Source organism: Protopterus annectens, chromosome 2.part1, assembly GCF_019279795.1.
Source record: "Protopterus annectens isolate FY-2018-M chromosome 2.part1, PAN1.0, whole genome shotgun sequence".
NCBI lineage: Eukaryota > Metazoa > Chordata > Ceratodontiformes > Protopteridae > Protopterus > Protopterus annectens.
Window position 1 is genome coordinate 864477868 of NC_056729.1, and position 17798 is coordinate 864495665.

The window sequence follows — 17798 nt, forward strand, 5'->3', positions numbered from 1 at the left end:
TCACTGTAATGCCTCTTCAGTAATAGAATATAAATTCACTCAAACTCGGTTCCTTAAATTGAAAATTAACCTGAAATGTCAGTTTTTTTGAAAAATGCAGCATGGTAGTTGAGGTAGAGAATTTATGCTTTTGTTTTCGGTAACTAAGGTACAGGTTTTGAGCTTGAGTAAATTACTAACCACCTGCTACCCCTAACTAGGATGTTTCATTCACACACACACACCCCTACCTACCTCTTAGTGCAAGAAATATGGACAAAGCCTAAAATAAACAGGGACAGATATTAAATAATGCTCTCGTGAACTTAGAAAGTTGCTAGAACAGGATTTGTGCTAGTATGAATTTTTCTAAAGGACATGAAGTCTGAAACTCAAATGTCTGTCATTATTTAGCAACTTCAGCCTTCAATGATTTTCTAGAAAATCACAAAATTTATGAGGAACAGACAAAAAATATGGGGCAAAAATCTGGACATTCTGCAAAATTTGGACAGTTGAGAGGTATGCTACCTACCTACCTAACACACACACACCTCTCAACCTCTTAGAGCAACAAACTCAAATAAAACTGAGGCAAAGGCCCAAAAATAAGGACATTTTTTAAAATATTGCTCTTATAAACTTAGAAAGATAATATAGTAGGTCTTGCATTAGTACAAATTTTCTGAAAGGTATGAAATCTGAAACTCAAATGTCTGCCATTATTTTCTAACTTCAGTCTTTAACAATTTGCCACTAATTTGCCAGAAAACTGCAATTTTATGAAAAACTGACCAAAAATGTTCACCTGCAGCTCTCAGCTCCTTGTAAAATGTCGACACTCAGCTGTATCTCTGAACTTTGCAGCACAAGAAATCTGGAAAAAGCCAACATTTATTGGGGGGGGGGGGCAAAAGCCCAAAAAACAGGGACACATTTTAAACATTGCTTGTATAATTTTGGAAAGTTGCTAGAATAAAATGCTGCATTTTCACCATGCATGTCTTGAATCCAGAACCATATGCACTATAGTCAGTGCAACATACCACTATGCTAAATCAGCAGTTTGAAAAATAGGAAGACAAACTTAATGGCTATCATTTAGATAGCTCTCAACCTCTTAGCACAAAAAACCTGGACAAACAAAGCCAATAATGAGGGAATACAAGTTCAGTTCTCACTTCACACCTTAGCACAAACAACCTGGACAAACAACAAAAACAATAATGGGAGAAATACAACTTCAGTTCTCACCATAGCTCACAACCATTAAAAAGCAAATCTGAACAAAGTTCAGAAATGCTGGTGGTTAGGGACTTTAGGCTCTTCTTACCCTGAAGCAAAGGTACAGGGTTTGAGCCTGAACACCTATAACCAGCAGGTGTATTATGTGGGGGCATTTTCACACACACACACACACACACACACACACACACACACACACACACACACACACACACACACACACACACACACACACACACACACACACACACACACACACACACACACACACACACACACACACACACACACACACACTTCAAACTAAAGTGCCAACACACACTTCAAACTAAAGTGCCAACACACACTTCAAACTAAAGTGCCAACACACACTTCAAACTAAAGTGCCAACACACACTTCAAACTAAAGTGCCAACACACACTTCAAACTAAAGTGCCAACACACACTTCAAACTAAAGTGCCAACACACACTTCAAACTAAAGTGCCAACACACACTTCAAACTAAAGTGCCAACACACACTTCAAACTAAAGTGCCAACACACACACACACTTCAAACTAAAGTGCCAACACACACACACACTTCAAACTAAAGTGCCAACACACACACACACTTCAAACTAAAGTGCCAACACACACACACACACTTCAAACTAAAGTGCCAACGCACACACACACACTTCAAACTAAAGTGCCAACACACACACACACACTTCAAACTAAAGTGCCAACACACACACACACACACTTCAAACTAAAGTGCCATCACACCAGTTCAAACTAAAGTGCCATCACACCAGTTCAAACTAAAGTGCCAACACACACTTCAAACTAAAGTGCCAACACACACACACACACTTCAAACTAAAGTGCCAACACACACACTTCAAACTAAAGTGCCAACACACACACTTCAAACTAAAGTGCCAACACACACACACACACTTCAAACTAAAGTGCCAACACACACACACACACTTCAAACTAAAGTGCCAACACACACACACACACTTCAAACTAAAGTGCCAACACACACACACTTCAAACTAAAGTGCCATCACACCAGTTCAAACTAAAGTGCCATCACACCAGTTCAAACTAAAGTGCCATCACACCAGTTCAAACTAAAGTGCCATCACACCAGTTCAAACTAAACTACCATCACACACACACCATTTCAAACTAAACTGCCATTTGCCATCAGTTCAAACTACTAAACTGCCATTTGCCATCAGTTCAAACTACTAAACTGCCATCACACACACTTCAACTGCCATCTGCCATCACACTTCAACTGCCATTTGCGATTGTGCTGGACACACACAATATCTGCGCTTGCATGCACACACTTACTTCAATTGATTGCCTCAATGATAATCCTCTGTTCGTTGCGCTTGCCTCAATAATCCTCTGTTCGTTGCGCTTGCATTGCCTTCCATTTGTGAATGCTCGTTTCCCGTTCGCAGCCAGCCGGACATGATGTGAGCTCACTTCCGACTGGCTGGTATCCTCCTTAAAGGAGCCAACACCTCCTTAAATGTACGTACGTTTTTTTTTTTTCAAAAAAGCTACCCCCCCTCTAAAAAAGTTGTACTGAAATCAGTACAGTGCGTATGCCTCCCGACGTCCCTGTCGCCTACTCAGAGGTGATCTCTGCCTAACATACAAAGCTATGTCAAACCCAGAGCTGTTGGACATGCTCCACTTAAAGAAATCCCAATCCCTCTGAGTTACACGCTCTAGGGACCTAAACCTTGTCACTACAATAAACAGAACATGCCGGAGGGATAGATTCCTGTCTCAGAGACTTCCCATACTCTAGAATAAACTACCTATCTATATCAAACAAAGCTCCTCATTAGCACTCTTCAAGAAAAATCTTGATGAATGGATGGGAAATTGGAAATTCACCCTGGGGATCACCTCTGTGGCTCTGTTTGACAGTTTCACAGGAAAATAATTTTCTGGGGTGGCAAAAGCCAGAGTACCTTTTTGGCTGGGCTTGTATAGGCCCCAGGGCCAATAGCCTAGTACCTACCTATGAACCTATGAACCTATGATTTTTTAAGCATAGGCATTTCTTAAGCATAGGCTTTTTTAGAATGGTTTAATATGATTTAGAGTGTTTTTAACAAGTTATGCACTTTTTATTCTGTTTGTTCATTTGTTTATTTACTAGTTTACTTATTTGTTGTACATTTTTTATTGAATTATTTAATTATAAAACTTATATATTAATCCTGTAATATGGGGTTTCTTTTAACAAAGAAGGCATTTTATGCACGGCAATAGTAGATACAGGAACTGGCCACTAGATGGTAGCATGGAAAAGCTTTGTTTTTTTGAGCATTCATTTTACCTTTTCTGTTTTTAATATATACAAGCACTTATTCATCAATTATTAAAACAATTGAGTGAATGGTTTATAGTTCATGTCATCAATTCCTCACTATATTATTTTATTTATTTATTATTTATGTCATAAAGGAAGAGAATTTCGAAAAGAACCATTTTCAATCAGTTTGAATTAATAATATATGGCATTGTTTAACAATATATGGCATTCTTTTGTAAGTGATAACTTATGATGATTGTAATTAATAATAGTATTATTTAATTAGGACATTATTAAGTTTTAATTTGCAATAGTATTTAAGGGGAATGTTGATGGGTGTATTTGTCTGAAGAAGTCCCAATGTTCAGGATGAAAAACGTGGGGATTACATTAAGTGTTATATGGTAATTTTATTCTGCTTATTTTTTTGTTTTCCTACCATGGTTTATTAAAGACTTGTTTTACTAAAGTCAGAGGTTTGTTTAGTCTCAGCACCTCTACCGTGTCTGGTTTTGTGGATTTATAGTGGGCACAGTCGACGCTTTAGACACTGGTTTCCATTCTGTGGGAAGATGTAAAGACATGTTGGAGTGTCAAGATTTCTTATGGGGCGTGGTCAAGGATGAACACAGGATAGCAGCAGATTTCTTCAGCTCCACCAATTTCATTACATTGACAGGAATTAATTACTTAAAAAATTAATTCTTGAAGTAATTTTCTTTGTAAATATGTTTGTTTTATATAGTTCTTGAACTATATCTAAAAAGGAAAGGAAATCTTAATAATATTCCTGTCAGAAATTACTTTGGAAATTTTCCTGTCAGTTTATCAGTCTGAAATGAGTTCCAGTAAGACAAATTCTCAAGACTCCAGCATCAAGAAAGAACTTCAGTCTCTGATAATTATAGTCCAGCAACTTACTGCTAAGATGGATAAAATGGATACTAAAATAGACACTTTCATAGAAAAAACTACAAAACAAATAGACTTGTTACATATGGACCTGCAACAACAGAAGATCCAGATGACAGGCATAGAAGAAGCTGTGAATGACATGGAAAATAAAATACAAGAAGAGGGAATCAACATTGAGTTTCTGCTGAAACAAAATACACATTTACAAACAAAGCTGGATGACCTGGAAAATAGATCTAGACGCAATAACATTAGGATTTTTGGACTGCCAGAAAATATTGAAGGTACCAATATTACTTCTTTTTTAACAACATGGCTCCCTAAAACTTTAGGTTTACCAGAAGCATTCTCTTTTGGTATCGAAAGAGCACATAGATCTATAGCTAATACTAACTCTAACAAAAACTATCCTAGATCAGTTATAGTTAGATTTCTATCATCTTTTGATAAAGAGATGGTTCTTAAATCTGCTTGGGCTAAAGCTCCTGTTAAGTTTAATGAGACAACTGTGCGTTTTGACAATGACTATTCTTCCATGGTAATTGCTAAAAGAAAATTTTTTCTGCCACTAATAAGGGAGCTTAAAAAAGCACAGTTTAAAACATACCTTCTGTTTCCTGCCAAGCTTAAAATCTTCCTTCCTGATGGTCCTAAGGTCTTCGATGATTTAGACTCTGCTTTACTGTTTGTCAAAGAAAAAAGGATTTTGGATAAAATAGAAGAAATGGAATGGGCTAGTTCTTCATTAAAGAGATTGGCAACTGAAGCTTCCTGGAAGACTTCAGAGAAGAAGAAGAGACTAAAAACAAATGATTTGTTATATGTTTTTTTTCTCTCATCATTTTAGTTCATTATTAATCTTTTGAATATAGTTCCTGCATTTCCAGAAAGCCACAAATATTTTGGAAAAGATTTAATCAAAGTTATTCTCTATGTGCAAAGAAATGTTTTGTTTCATAACCAGTCAAAATGCCTGAGGATTTAATGGCAGGCTGTGACTCGATTTGTTTCTCTTTCTGAAAAAAGTAAGGTTAGTAATTTGATACATTTTTTATCTTTACCTTTTTTTCCTTCTTCTTTTATTATTTTCTTTGTTTAAACAATTACATTCTATTTAGATTATGTAGTGGGTAAAGGGTGGGGAGGGCAGGGAGAGAACAGTAATGAAAATATCATTAATAGAATAATAACATATTTATTTCTTGTAAAAGTTTATAAGTTCTTCAAATGCTATTTCTAATTATACTTTCTTGATTATACTGCTTATGCTTGTTTGTAAATAATCTGTCATGCTTTAACTAATAATAATCAGAACTAAATAAGAGTAAATAATATGTTTTATTTTTAACTCTATTAATATAAACAGTAAGTAACATTCCATTGTATATACTTCTTACAGCTTTCTCTTACATTTTTTATTTCTGCCTCACTCCCTTTTATTTTCTACTCTCTTTTCTTTTCTTTATTAATATATAGAAATGCTTTTGACTGTGTGGGCACAGTGAATAATAGGATTTGTATGAAAATTGAGTTGGGAGAAGAATGCTGAGTTTTATTGCTTGTTGGTAATTTTGAGTTTAATTTCACTTGTATAGAGGCTGTGATGATCTGTGGAATACATTGTGGAGGTTCTGTCATGTTTAGATGCATTTACACTGCTAAATGAATGTTTGTCACTAGTTTTTAATAAGTTTCCCGCCAAAATGTTAAGAGAGACAATCTGGGATGTGGGCTGTCTCATGCACAGTGTCTTTGAGTTACCTCAGAATCTTCAAATCACAGAATTCTCACAGAGAAACTGAAAGCAGTTAGTATAAACATTGACAAGGTTATCACACTGACACACCACAGATTCAGGAAAAATACTCTGTTCATAAAATATGCCAGTTATAATGAGTTTAAATGATGTAGTTTCTTGTAGTAAGTAAATGTCTTATTTTAGAAGGCATAAAAATGAAACATTTATTTAAATGTTTTGAAAATCTACTTAACAGCAGCATAATAATCTGTGTTAAAAATTTGTGTTCCAAACATATACTTTACTATAACTCATTTAATTCATCTGATTGACAAGCATAAATAATCTTATAACTCTATTCTGGAAGAAATGTCATGTGATATATTTTAAAGCAGTAGGTTAGCATGATTGTAAAATCTGGTTACCAATATGTGTTTGCTGTGCATTATTTTGTATAAAGCAGACAGATTTATTCTAGGGACAGCAAGTAGGATGGTGCTCTACAAAGACACAACTCAGTGAGATCAGATATATGTATATATATATATATATATATATATATATATATATATATATGTGTGTGTGTGTGTGTGTGTGTATGTATGTGTGTGTGTGTGAGTGTGATGGCTTTTTTTCTGAGAATCTGCATAACTATCCAATATGATTTATAATAATTTCTATGAATACAATATTTTACTCTATTGACAAAATGAATGTTTGCCACAAGTTTTAATAAGTTTCCGCCAAAATGTTAAGGGAGACAATCTGGGATGTGGGCTGTCTCATGCACAGTGTCCATGAGTTTCCTCAGAAGCTTCACTCACAGAATTTTCACAGAGAAACTGAAAGCAGTTAGTATAAACATTGACAAGGTTATCACACTGACACACCACAGATTCAGGAAAAATACTCTATTCATAAAATATGTCAGTTATGATGAGTTTAAATTATGTAGTTTCTTGTAGCAAGTAAATATCTTATTTTAGAAGGCATAGAAAATGAAACATTTATTTAAATGTTTTTGAAAATCTACTTAACAGTAGCATAATAATCTGTGTTAAAAACTTGTGTCCCAAACATATACTTTACTATAACTCATTTAATTCATCTGATTGACAAGCATAAATAATCTTATAACTCTATTCTGGAAGAAATGTCATGTGATATATTTTAAAGCAGTAGGTTAGCATGACTGTAAAATCTGGTTACTAATATGTGTTTGCTGTGCATTATTTTGTATAAAGCAGACAGATTTATTCTAGGGACAGCAAGTAGGATACTGCTCTACAAAGACACAACTCAGTGAGATCGCATATATATATATATATATATATATATATATATATATATATATATATATATATATATATATATATATATATATATGTGTATGTGTGTGCGTGTGTGTGTGTGTGTATGTATGTATATATGTGTATGTGTATATGTATGTGTGTGTGTGTGTGTGTGTGTGTGTGTGTGTGGGTGTGTGTATATGTGTGTGTGTATATGCATGTGTGTGTGTCTGTGTTTATGTGTGTGATGGCTTTTTTTTTTTTAGGTAATAACGCAGGTGTTTCTGAGAATCTGCATAACTATGCAATATGATTTATAATAATTTTTATGAATACAATATTTTACTCTATTGACAATAATGAGTTTAAGTAAATGCTCATATACAAACAATTCAAGATTTTTTTGGAAGCTGTTGATAGAATTCACATGACAGAAAATAGATGCATCTTAATGCATGTAATGTCTGAATCATATTAGCCAAAGTTTTTGATTTAAATGAATGTTAGAACATAATTTTCTCTCCTCTTGATTTCTAACATTAAGATTATTTGAATGCTATTAGAATACAAGTGTTATATATTACATAGATCTATATAACAGTATGAACAGTTTTTAAAAAAAAAAAAAAAAAAAAGTTTATTTTAGTTTATATGATGCTGTTTTACCAAATATGTAGTTTTGTCTTGATAGATAATTGAATTGAAAACTGTTAACCTCAGTTAAATATAACTAGTATTAAATTGATAAGGTGGTAGCTGAGGTACTGCTGCTTAGGGTAGGGGGTTAACTTGAGTAGCAAATACTACTCTAAGTTGGAGTTTTCAACTCCAGGCGGGATGCAAGGTTTAATCCTTACATTATTTTCACTTGTTCATTGTTATATGTATATAGTTTTGACATCCACAATATATTTTGTACACTCATTGTCACTACAAACAAAATTGAATCCTATACAAAATCCCATAAGAGATTTAATAAATACAGCTATATTTAAAGGTACACCTAAAAGAGGAGATGTAACATTATTTATCTTGTTATTTGTTATTTCGATCATAAGATTCTTGAGTTTTAAAAATGCCAAATGACATCTTTAAAAGGAATTTCTTTAAACATTAATGGATTGAATAATCCATGTAAAAGGGCAAGCCTAATAAGATACATTAATCTACACAAGGCCAATCTAGTCTTCCTGCAAGAAACCCATCTCTTGAAAAAAGATATTGATAAACTAGCCACTAATAAGTATACAGTATTGGTTAGTTCAGAGCACACTCAGAAAAAAAGAGGAGTGGCTATTTTATGGAATAAAAGTATGCCCATTCCTAAAACCATTAAGTCTTATCAGGATGACAAAGGAATGTTTTGTATGGTTACAATACAAATTAATGGGAAGACTTACACTTTAATTAATGTATATTGGATACCTGGAATTGGTATTAATACAGTGAAACATCATATTGATAAGATCATATCATTCTCTATAGGGATATTATTTTAGCTGGTGATTTTAATTGTATACTACATGAAAGTGATACTACCACTATAAAGAAAAGAAGAATTACATATAATGCAAAACATTTAAATGATTTTGCTAATTCTTATCATTTGAATGATATTAATAATCAGATAGAGTCAAAATCATTACCATACACCTTTTTTTCTAACAGATACAAAACTTATTCAAAAATAGATAGGGTCTTTATTTCTAACCAGATGGTAACAGATTTAATTAATTCCAAAATCATTTCATGTCCTATATCTGATCATAATTCAATTGTTTTTGAATTCATGATAAAAATACTCATAATGTTCAGATCAAAAGGATACCAGCATACTTAACTCAGCTAAAAGACTATAAAGAATATATACTTTCAGAAGTACAACATTTTCTAGACATAAATAATACTCCTGAAGTCTCCATTGTCTATGTTTGGGATGCCTTAAAATCATATCTATATGGACAAAGTATCAGATGGTATAATAATAAAAGGAAATCTTGGGATAAGGAATTGTTAGATATTCAAAGTAAACTAGACTCTTATAAACATAATAATAAAGAAAATATTATGGACAAGAAAGTTATTGAAGAAATAAACAAACTAAATGAGAAATACAAAGAAATTTTAACTCATAAAGTTAAAATAACTTTAGAGAAATACAAGTTTTGTCTTATTCAATAAGCCCCAAATACTTACATAGACTTAAAAATAAAACAAAAGATTGAATAAACAAAACCATATCAAAGAAATCTTTTCTCTAAGGAAAAAGAAGAATGTTTCTAGTATACCAGAAATACTGGATGAATTTAGAAATCACTTTCACAAGATTAACCATAACAACATTAACATGGAACCTAAAGATAAAATAAAGGAGTTTATAACCACAAACATGAATAAAAGCTTAATAAACAACAGATTAAACTATTGGACAAGAGTATTTCATATACAGAAGTTATTACACAAATAAATAAGCTTAAATCAAACAAAGCACCGGGTAATGATGGTATTATACCAGAGATATATAAAATCCTTTCTAAAACTACATATTCATTAATACATAAGGTTTTTATTCTGGCCCAAACTGAGTTAATAACTCCCCATCTTGGCAATATACATTTATTTCACCAATTTTAAAACCTAATAAAGATCCAACTAGATGTTCTTCATATCGACCCATCTCATTACTTAATGTTGATTATAAAATGTTTATGAGTATTTTTGCTGATAGATTGAAGACAATTATGCCCGGCATTATAGACATAGATCAGACGGGCTTCATTGTAAATAGAAATACTTTTGATAATATAAGAAGAACTTTAACATTAATTGATTTTTCAAATAGGAAAAAGAAAGATTTAACACTTATTAGTCTTGATATAGGTTCAGCATTTGATTCAGTAAGTTGGGACTATCTGTTTACCTTACTGAAATGCACAAATTTCTCTGATGCATTTGTAAATTTAATTGAGCATTTATACAAAGGAACGCTGGCTTATATTAAGGTAGGAACATATGTTTCACAAAAATACCCATTCTTAAAGGTACAAAGCAAGGATGTCCACTTTCTCCACTATTATTCACTTTAGTAATGGAGCCTTGGGCTAATTTGATTAGAAACAGTACTGACATAGAGGGTTTTGAAATAGAAGAAAATACAACATCAAAAATTCAACTTTTTGCAGATGATGTTCTAATTACATCAGCAGGATCTAATTCTTCTATGCAGTCTTTATTTGATAAAATGATGAATTTTAAAAGTATTTCTGGTTTAATATTCAATGAAGAAAAAACTAAAATACTACCTATATATACACGAAAAAATACTCTCATTAGTGATTTTACTAAATATATACCCAACTCAGGTCAGATAACTTATTTAGGTATAATACTATCTAAAGATATTAAATCTATTATATACAATAACTATAATGCCTGTTTTCTTAATATACAAAATCTTTTTAATACCTGGAATAATATGTTTTTTACTATGGAGGAGAGACTTACAATTATTAAAATGATAATATTCCCCAAGATTTTATACTTAATACAATCAATAATACTTTCACCTACAAAAATAACTATCAAGAAACTGAATACACTAATGTTAAATTTCTTATGGGCACCTAATAGACCTAGGATTGCATTAAAGAAACATACTAATAGCTGGTCTCAAGGGGGTATTTCTTTTCCAGACTTTAATTTATATATTATCTCTTCTATTATAAAAGTTATTACTTTATTAATAGATCGGTCATATGTCGCAAGATGGAAAGATTATTGGGAGCTAATTAGTATGCACTTCATGAAAATCTCCTTAACACATAAAAATATGATTATAAATAACTCCATGTTGTGGTTGCTAAAGGAATTTTGTACTTCACCTATTACACCTAAACATATGGTCTGTTACCCATTAAATATTATTATTAGTTATCGTAACTTTATATTCATGCACCCTAAGTACAGGGAATGGAATTTTATTGTATTCCCTATAATCTATACTCAGGGTATGCTTATGTCATCTACTTCTGAAGGAGCTCATTTAGCTATAGATAATAATCTAAAGTACTGGTATCAGCTGATATCTGATAATAAAGTTAAAAATCTAGATTTCTTAAAACAAGAATTTGATCTAAGAGAAACTTGCTGGTTAGAGGTTCAGATCTTTAGACAACATCTCATTGATAGAATAGATCTAATGTCTATAACAGTTAAAGAATCTATTCCAAAACTGATTGATTACTTGATAATAAATTTACAGCATAAAGTTTCTGATAAAGGTAAACTTTCATATATACATAAAATTATCAGACAAGAAACTTTTACAATGTAGATTCATACTGGAATTATTTCACCTCTATTAATGGGGACCCACCAACTCAACAAGATAAACAATATATATTGGAATCTTCTTATAGAACTACATCTTCCATTGTCTGGAGACTTTATACATGGAAATTTTTACATAGATCTTTTTATACACCTTTGATGATGAATACAATTAATAATAAAGATAATCTATGTAAGAGATGTAATGTAGAAATTAATGCTGACTGGGCTCATATGTTTTATGACTGTATGAAGTTGAAAGAATACTGGAAGTCAATTAATGAATTTTTGCAGGCTCTTTTACAGATAATTTCATTATTTCTAAGTCTCTTATATTATTCAACACACCTGTACCTCAATGTGTTAAAAAGATTAAGCTTCCCTTGTTATGGTCTATCCTAGCAGTGGCTAGGAAAATAATAACTAGAAATTGGATTTCAGATACACCTCCTTCGTTCAATGAATTTAAAAATGTTATGAATATAATGTGTCATATGGAAATAAGCACAATTAGAATGAGAACAACTAGAAAAACATCACATTTTATTGTATGGGATAATTTACAAAATTTGTTAAAAAAATTCTAATTTCAATAGCACAGTATTTTAGTTTAATTAATTGATCTGATTGTAGTGGATGTCTTTGTAAATACTTTAGTTGTTTTGTTGAATATTATAATAATACCTATTTTTAATTATTTGTATAAAATTGTTATGATATTTCTCTTATATGTTAAAACAATAAACTTGTTTTGAAAAAAAAAAAAAAAAAGATTTCTTATGGAGGTTGACAATACAAAAATTACCAGTGAAGGTGGATACGCCTTTCAAAAGTAAAAAGGATAGAATTTGCTTTTATTGTAATGAATTTGAAACTACTTAAAATGTTATTTTAGGGTGTAGAAGAGTAAAAACTTTATGGAAGAGGCTTTTGGATTTGAATTATTTAGAGGTTTTCACAGAAGCAAATACATTAAGCATGCGCATGACTGAATTTGGATATTATAAGAATGAAAGTAGAAACTGTGTAAAAAGAATTGATAACAATGTTTTGTATTATATGGTTGATCTGAAATCACAGAGTGAAAGAAATTATACTTAATGAAAAATGGGATTTAGGTATGATGTTAAAAAATAAGGTTTTGGTTATCGAAGCTAGAATATGGGTCAGAAAGTAAGAAATGAGTATTGTTTTTTTCTGTTGCTGAGGCTGTAAAATGAAGTTATGTTGTTTTCTGTGAGCATTGTAAATAATGTATACAGTATATATGGTGTAAATTATGTATATGGAATGTAAATAAATATGATCATTTTAAAATATAGGATCCATACTCTTTTCAATAGATGTCATGGGTTCTTTTACATCCACCTGAGCTACTACTGACTGAAGCAGATAGGGCCACAGTTTAACATTTCATCTGAACAATAGCACACTCAAGAGTACATCACCTTTCTTATGCTGCACAATAGTGTCAGCAATCAATCTTCTGCTGTGGGAATAGAACCAACAGCCTTTTGCACCAAAGTCATGTGTTACCTGTTGTGCCAATGGCACTGCTCAACCTTTTTATGGACATTTCTTTTCTGTGTGCCTCCCACGAAAGCTTCCACTACTTACAGTTAAGTCATAATTCATTTCATAACATAAATCTGCACATGACATGCTACAGACAATATTATTTACCTGAAAACAAGGCATCTGAAAAAGCGAGCTTTTCCAGAATGGAGAGGAGTCATCACCATTCAAAGATGAGCATGCTTTTGTACTGTTGAAGGGGGGGGGTGTTAGGCTGTAGTATGATGCTGTGAGAATAAATCAAGCAATCATTTCTATACCCCTGATCTGTCCTCTTATTACATTACTCTGCATCATACATTACATGAAAAACACCAACAAGAAAGACTTCATCTTTCAACCATGCCCTTGACTTCTTGCATTAATTTCTCTGTGTATATGTGCATATCACATTTGTACATACCAGTGATTAATTATGCTAAATGCATGTTTATGTGTGGTAGGAGCATGCCCTCACACTGAGACTATCATTCCTGATATGTTATACATTTTATTTTCCTAATATTTTTATAATAAAATTTATTTGTTTTAATCCTTTATTCTAGACACTTAGTCACAAAATGCAGCTGATCTGCTTTTTTGCTATTACTCATGTCATATATTTTCATTTCCATAATATTTATATTTCTAGGATTCAGCACCTTTTCTATACCTTATCAATCCAATGTGACCAATGTTTATATTGCATATTTTCTAAAATATATTGTGGATGATATAAGGATGGCATTAAGTGTTTGGTTATCTCAGCAAGAGGTCCATAGACTCATACTGGACTTTGCTTACTGTGTAAAGTGGTTTTCTATGGCTTTCCTGTATGTGATCAATGCCCAGTTACATGGCTTAAAACTATCTAAGAATAACCAATCAAATTTGTTTTACCAGTGCTTGTATTCATGACTGATAAGCACTGTGGGGCCACCTTTTGTACAAGACAACTTTTCGCTCTACAGGAAGATTCTCTTTACCTCACTGTTGTGCAGCTGTGAAGTTAGTTTATATAAGCTGGAGGTATGCATTTTTCCCCCATAGAGGGTGCAGGAGGACTTATCGTTCTGTAAAAATACTTATTTTGATCTTTATCGTGTTCTACAGGTGAATTCAGTTCTGGATCAGGTGTGATAGAACACTCAGATTTCAAGTGATCACACAGAAGTCATTTGCAGTTTAAGCATTTCTACACCCTCTGTGGATAAGCATAACTTATTACTCCTGTTTCATTGGATGTTGATTGTCTACTCTGAGATATCCCTTGTCATAACACAGTAGTTTTCACAGCTTACCCAGTAAAAAAGGTTTTGCCTCAGTGAGATTTGTCTGTCTAATAAATGGAATATTTGAATTAAATTTAATTGCCAGTATACATATTCTTTTATCATTTTTTTTACTTGCAGACAACAAACTAAGAAAATAAAAAAATGAATTAACATCACATTTTGGAACTGTATGATTAGGGGAAAATGTGCACAGCATCTGTCCTGTCAGAACATTTTATTGTCTTTCTCCTTCTCTGTATTCGACCCATGTTTGTTTTTGTCATCTGGATAATGTAAAAATTCATTCAAATAAGAAATCTAGTACCTCTGATAACATTTGATAGCTTCTTGCACATGCTTTGTAAAATGTGCTGGAAGAAGATTTTCAGTTTTCCTTTCCCGCAAATGCTGATTGCCTGTTCTTCTTGATATCGCCTTCCTAATTAAAAAAAAGATACAATAAGTCAAATCTGAAACTGCAACAATAATTGCTTATCGGTGACATGATAGTCCTTTTATAAAACATTGTGCCACCTCTCTTTCTGAGCTAATTCTCATTTGTTTGTACCTTTACAGAAGCTTGTATCATATACGATACAAAAACATGAATAAAACAATGATGTCAGACGCATTTCCATAATTATTTCCATAACCATATTTATACAAACACCAAGGAGAAACAGAATTTTACTACTGTGTGGAAATTATGTTTGTGGGGCTGATTATGTTTCTTAGACACCTCTGTAGCAATTATTACTGTTCAAACTCTACATGGAATGGATATATTTGCAAATATAATGCACATACTATGCTTCCTCTTAGCCAGTGCGCAATCTGAACTAAATAGCCTCATATGTTACAAGGTATGGTATGTAGTCTTGCTCTTACATTGTGTCTGTGATTGATATTGGGCTTAGGGCATTGCTGGAAAAGGTTTTTGTGCCAGTTCACTTAGATGGGTTCATAGGGTAAGTACAAGGCTAGCTGCCTTTGCGGGCCTTTTTAAGCATAGCCAATTTCATTTCCAAAGATGAAAATCATGCCTTGTAGCTTGTCTCTGTGAAGTAAACACCTTAACCATTATACCAACCCCCAACCCTAGTTACCAAGTGTTAACTATATGACACAAAAATACAGTTGCTACATTTAAATAATAAAGTACAAGAAAGCTTGGACTGCAAAATATTCATTAATTTATCCTAAGGAAATTATCTTTTCCTTAAAGGAAAATGACCTGAGAGCTCACTATCTCAAGTAAGGTGTCTTAGGTAGTGAATCCCTGCATATGGGATGTGGGATGCATGTGTGGAGGATCCTGACCCCCAGTGAAAACATAAATTCCAAATATTAGTGCAAATTGTGATTCATGCATTTTGTTTCATGAAATGTCATTCTGATTACTGCCATTTGTGTTTGTATCTTAGATTCTTTGTTTAAATATGAAGTAACATGTTAAAAACGCTAGTTATGGAGGAAAAATGCTCCAGTAACAAGAGTGTTGCACTGCATTGCCTGTATCACAAAAGTTGGAGTACTGCTTTTATATGAATATTTGGCAGTATAACAAGCAAAGCATAGTATTTGCCACAGTATAAAAAGGACAGCGGCAAGTAATAGGTTCATGGAGACATAAAAAAAACATATTATATATAAAATGGAAATATAGAATGAACTCACTCAGACAGTAATTTACAGAAGAGTAAGAAGGTAAAAATACCATAGAAAAACAACAAAAAGATGTTAAGTAATTTCAAGCATAGGTTTCTAGTACGAAATGCAGACCTCCACAACTCTGAGCAGCTGAAATGCCGAAAAATAATACCCAACAAACAGAAGGGCGAAAAAATTTATTTTAAACCTTTTTTTAAGGAGGCAAGCCCTCCTGTACAGCCAGATGTGTGTGGGGGGTGCCCCACCCTCGAACTTATATGTACCAACTACACAGTCACACAAACTCGATGAAGTTAGAAATCTCCTAAAAGATGTGAACCATTGCGGTGACATAACATACTTCCACTATGAGTGTTAAAACTCAAGCTATCGAAGATCGGAATCCCTGAGTTCCATCCCCCTTAAAAAGGTCCAAACAATCTTTTTTATGTGTTTTTGCAGGAGGTTAAACACTCATGCACCACCCCCTGATGTGTAGGGACACACCCCTAAATTTACATATACCAACTTCACAGTTACACCAAATCAAAAAAGAGGGAATTGCCCGTAAAATTGGCCACACTGCCTGCACAACTCTGCCAGTGACTGTGAAGGATCTGTTGTCCTCAACGGCTGAACTTCAGGCAAATGAGGCTCGAGAATTCAGTCTTCATCCAAGGAGACACATACAGCTATTGCACCAATAATAATTTCCTATGGAAAACAGTGATTAACACTATATTATTTGGAATTTTTCCTTAGGGCTACTGACATTCAAGGAAACTCACCTCAACCAGCTGCAGAGAAACTGAAAAAGGAGAAGAGAAAACTGAAGACCTCCATCTCACTTCCCAGAAGCTCATACTAACAAACCAAAAACAGAATGAACTCATTGAAATGTACATCAAAAATACTCTTATTCCCTTATGCAGAGTATCAGTGCTAACCAGATCCATCCAAAATCACAGAAAACAGAAAAAAAACAGAAAATTATATGTTTAAACAATATGTGCAATAATGTTAGGTTTAGAGTAATGCCTAATATAACAATATTTACCAGACAAATTATACAACTCAAAGTGTGTAATAATTCTAAGATCTTAAACTTCATTCTCAAACTCCTAATTATTGATGCAAAGCACTCAACGTGCATTTATACAAGCTATTAACCTCTAATAAGTTACATTTTTCAGAAACAGGTTACTGTAATTTTAAAGTAGAAGGGCTAAAGGATTTTATGACATTGCTATAATTCATATCAATGTGCAAGTCTGCAGTTTTTATAAATGCACTTCTTTACATTACAATGCCAGATACTTGCTGCACCAATCCTTTAACTTATTTTTTTTTTGTACATGTCGGGTAAAATGATTTACTAACAAATGAGATCATGTCAGCAGTACGCAAGTCATATGGAATTTCACCAGTTATATTTATTTGTTTTACTTTAGTTTGTTAGCCAGATAAGTGCTCCAATCCAAGAACC

At 32.8% G+C, this 17798-nt stretch overlaps 1 protein-coding gene across 1 annotated transcript in view; it reads right to left on the minus strand.

Moving 5' to 3' along the window:
• The window catches only part of FAM149A (family with sequence similarity 149 member A), a 641502-nt gene that overhangs the window by 491655 nt on the left and 132049 nt on the right, over positions 1-17798 (minus strand). The window contains exon 2 of the mRNA XM_044062512.1: positions 14988-15101. Coding sequence (XP_043918447.1) covers positions 14988-15101 — 114 coding nt within the window. The remainder of the gene's footprint in view (positions 1-14987; positions 15102-17798) is intronic.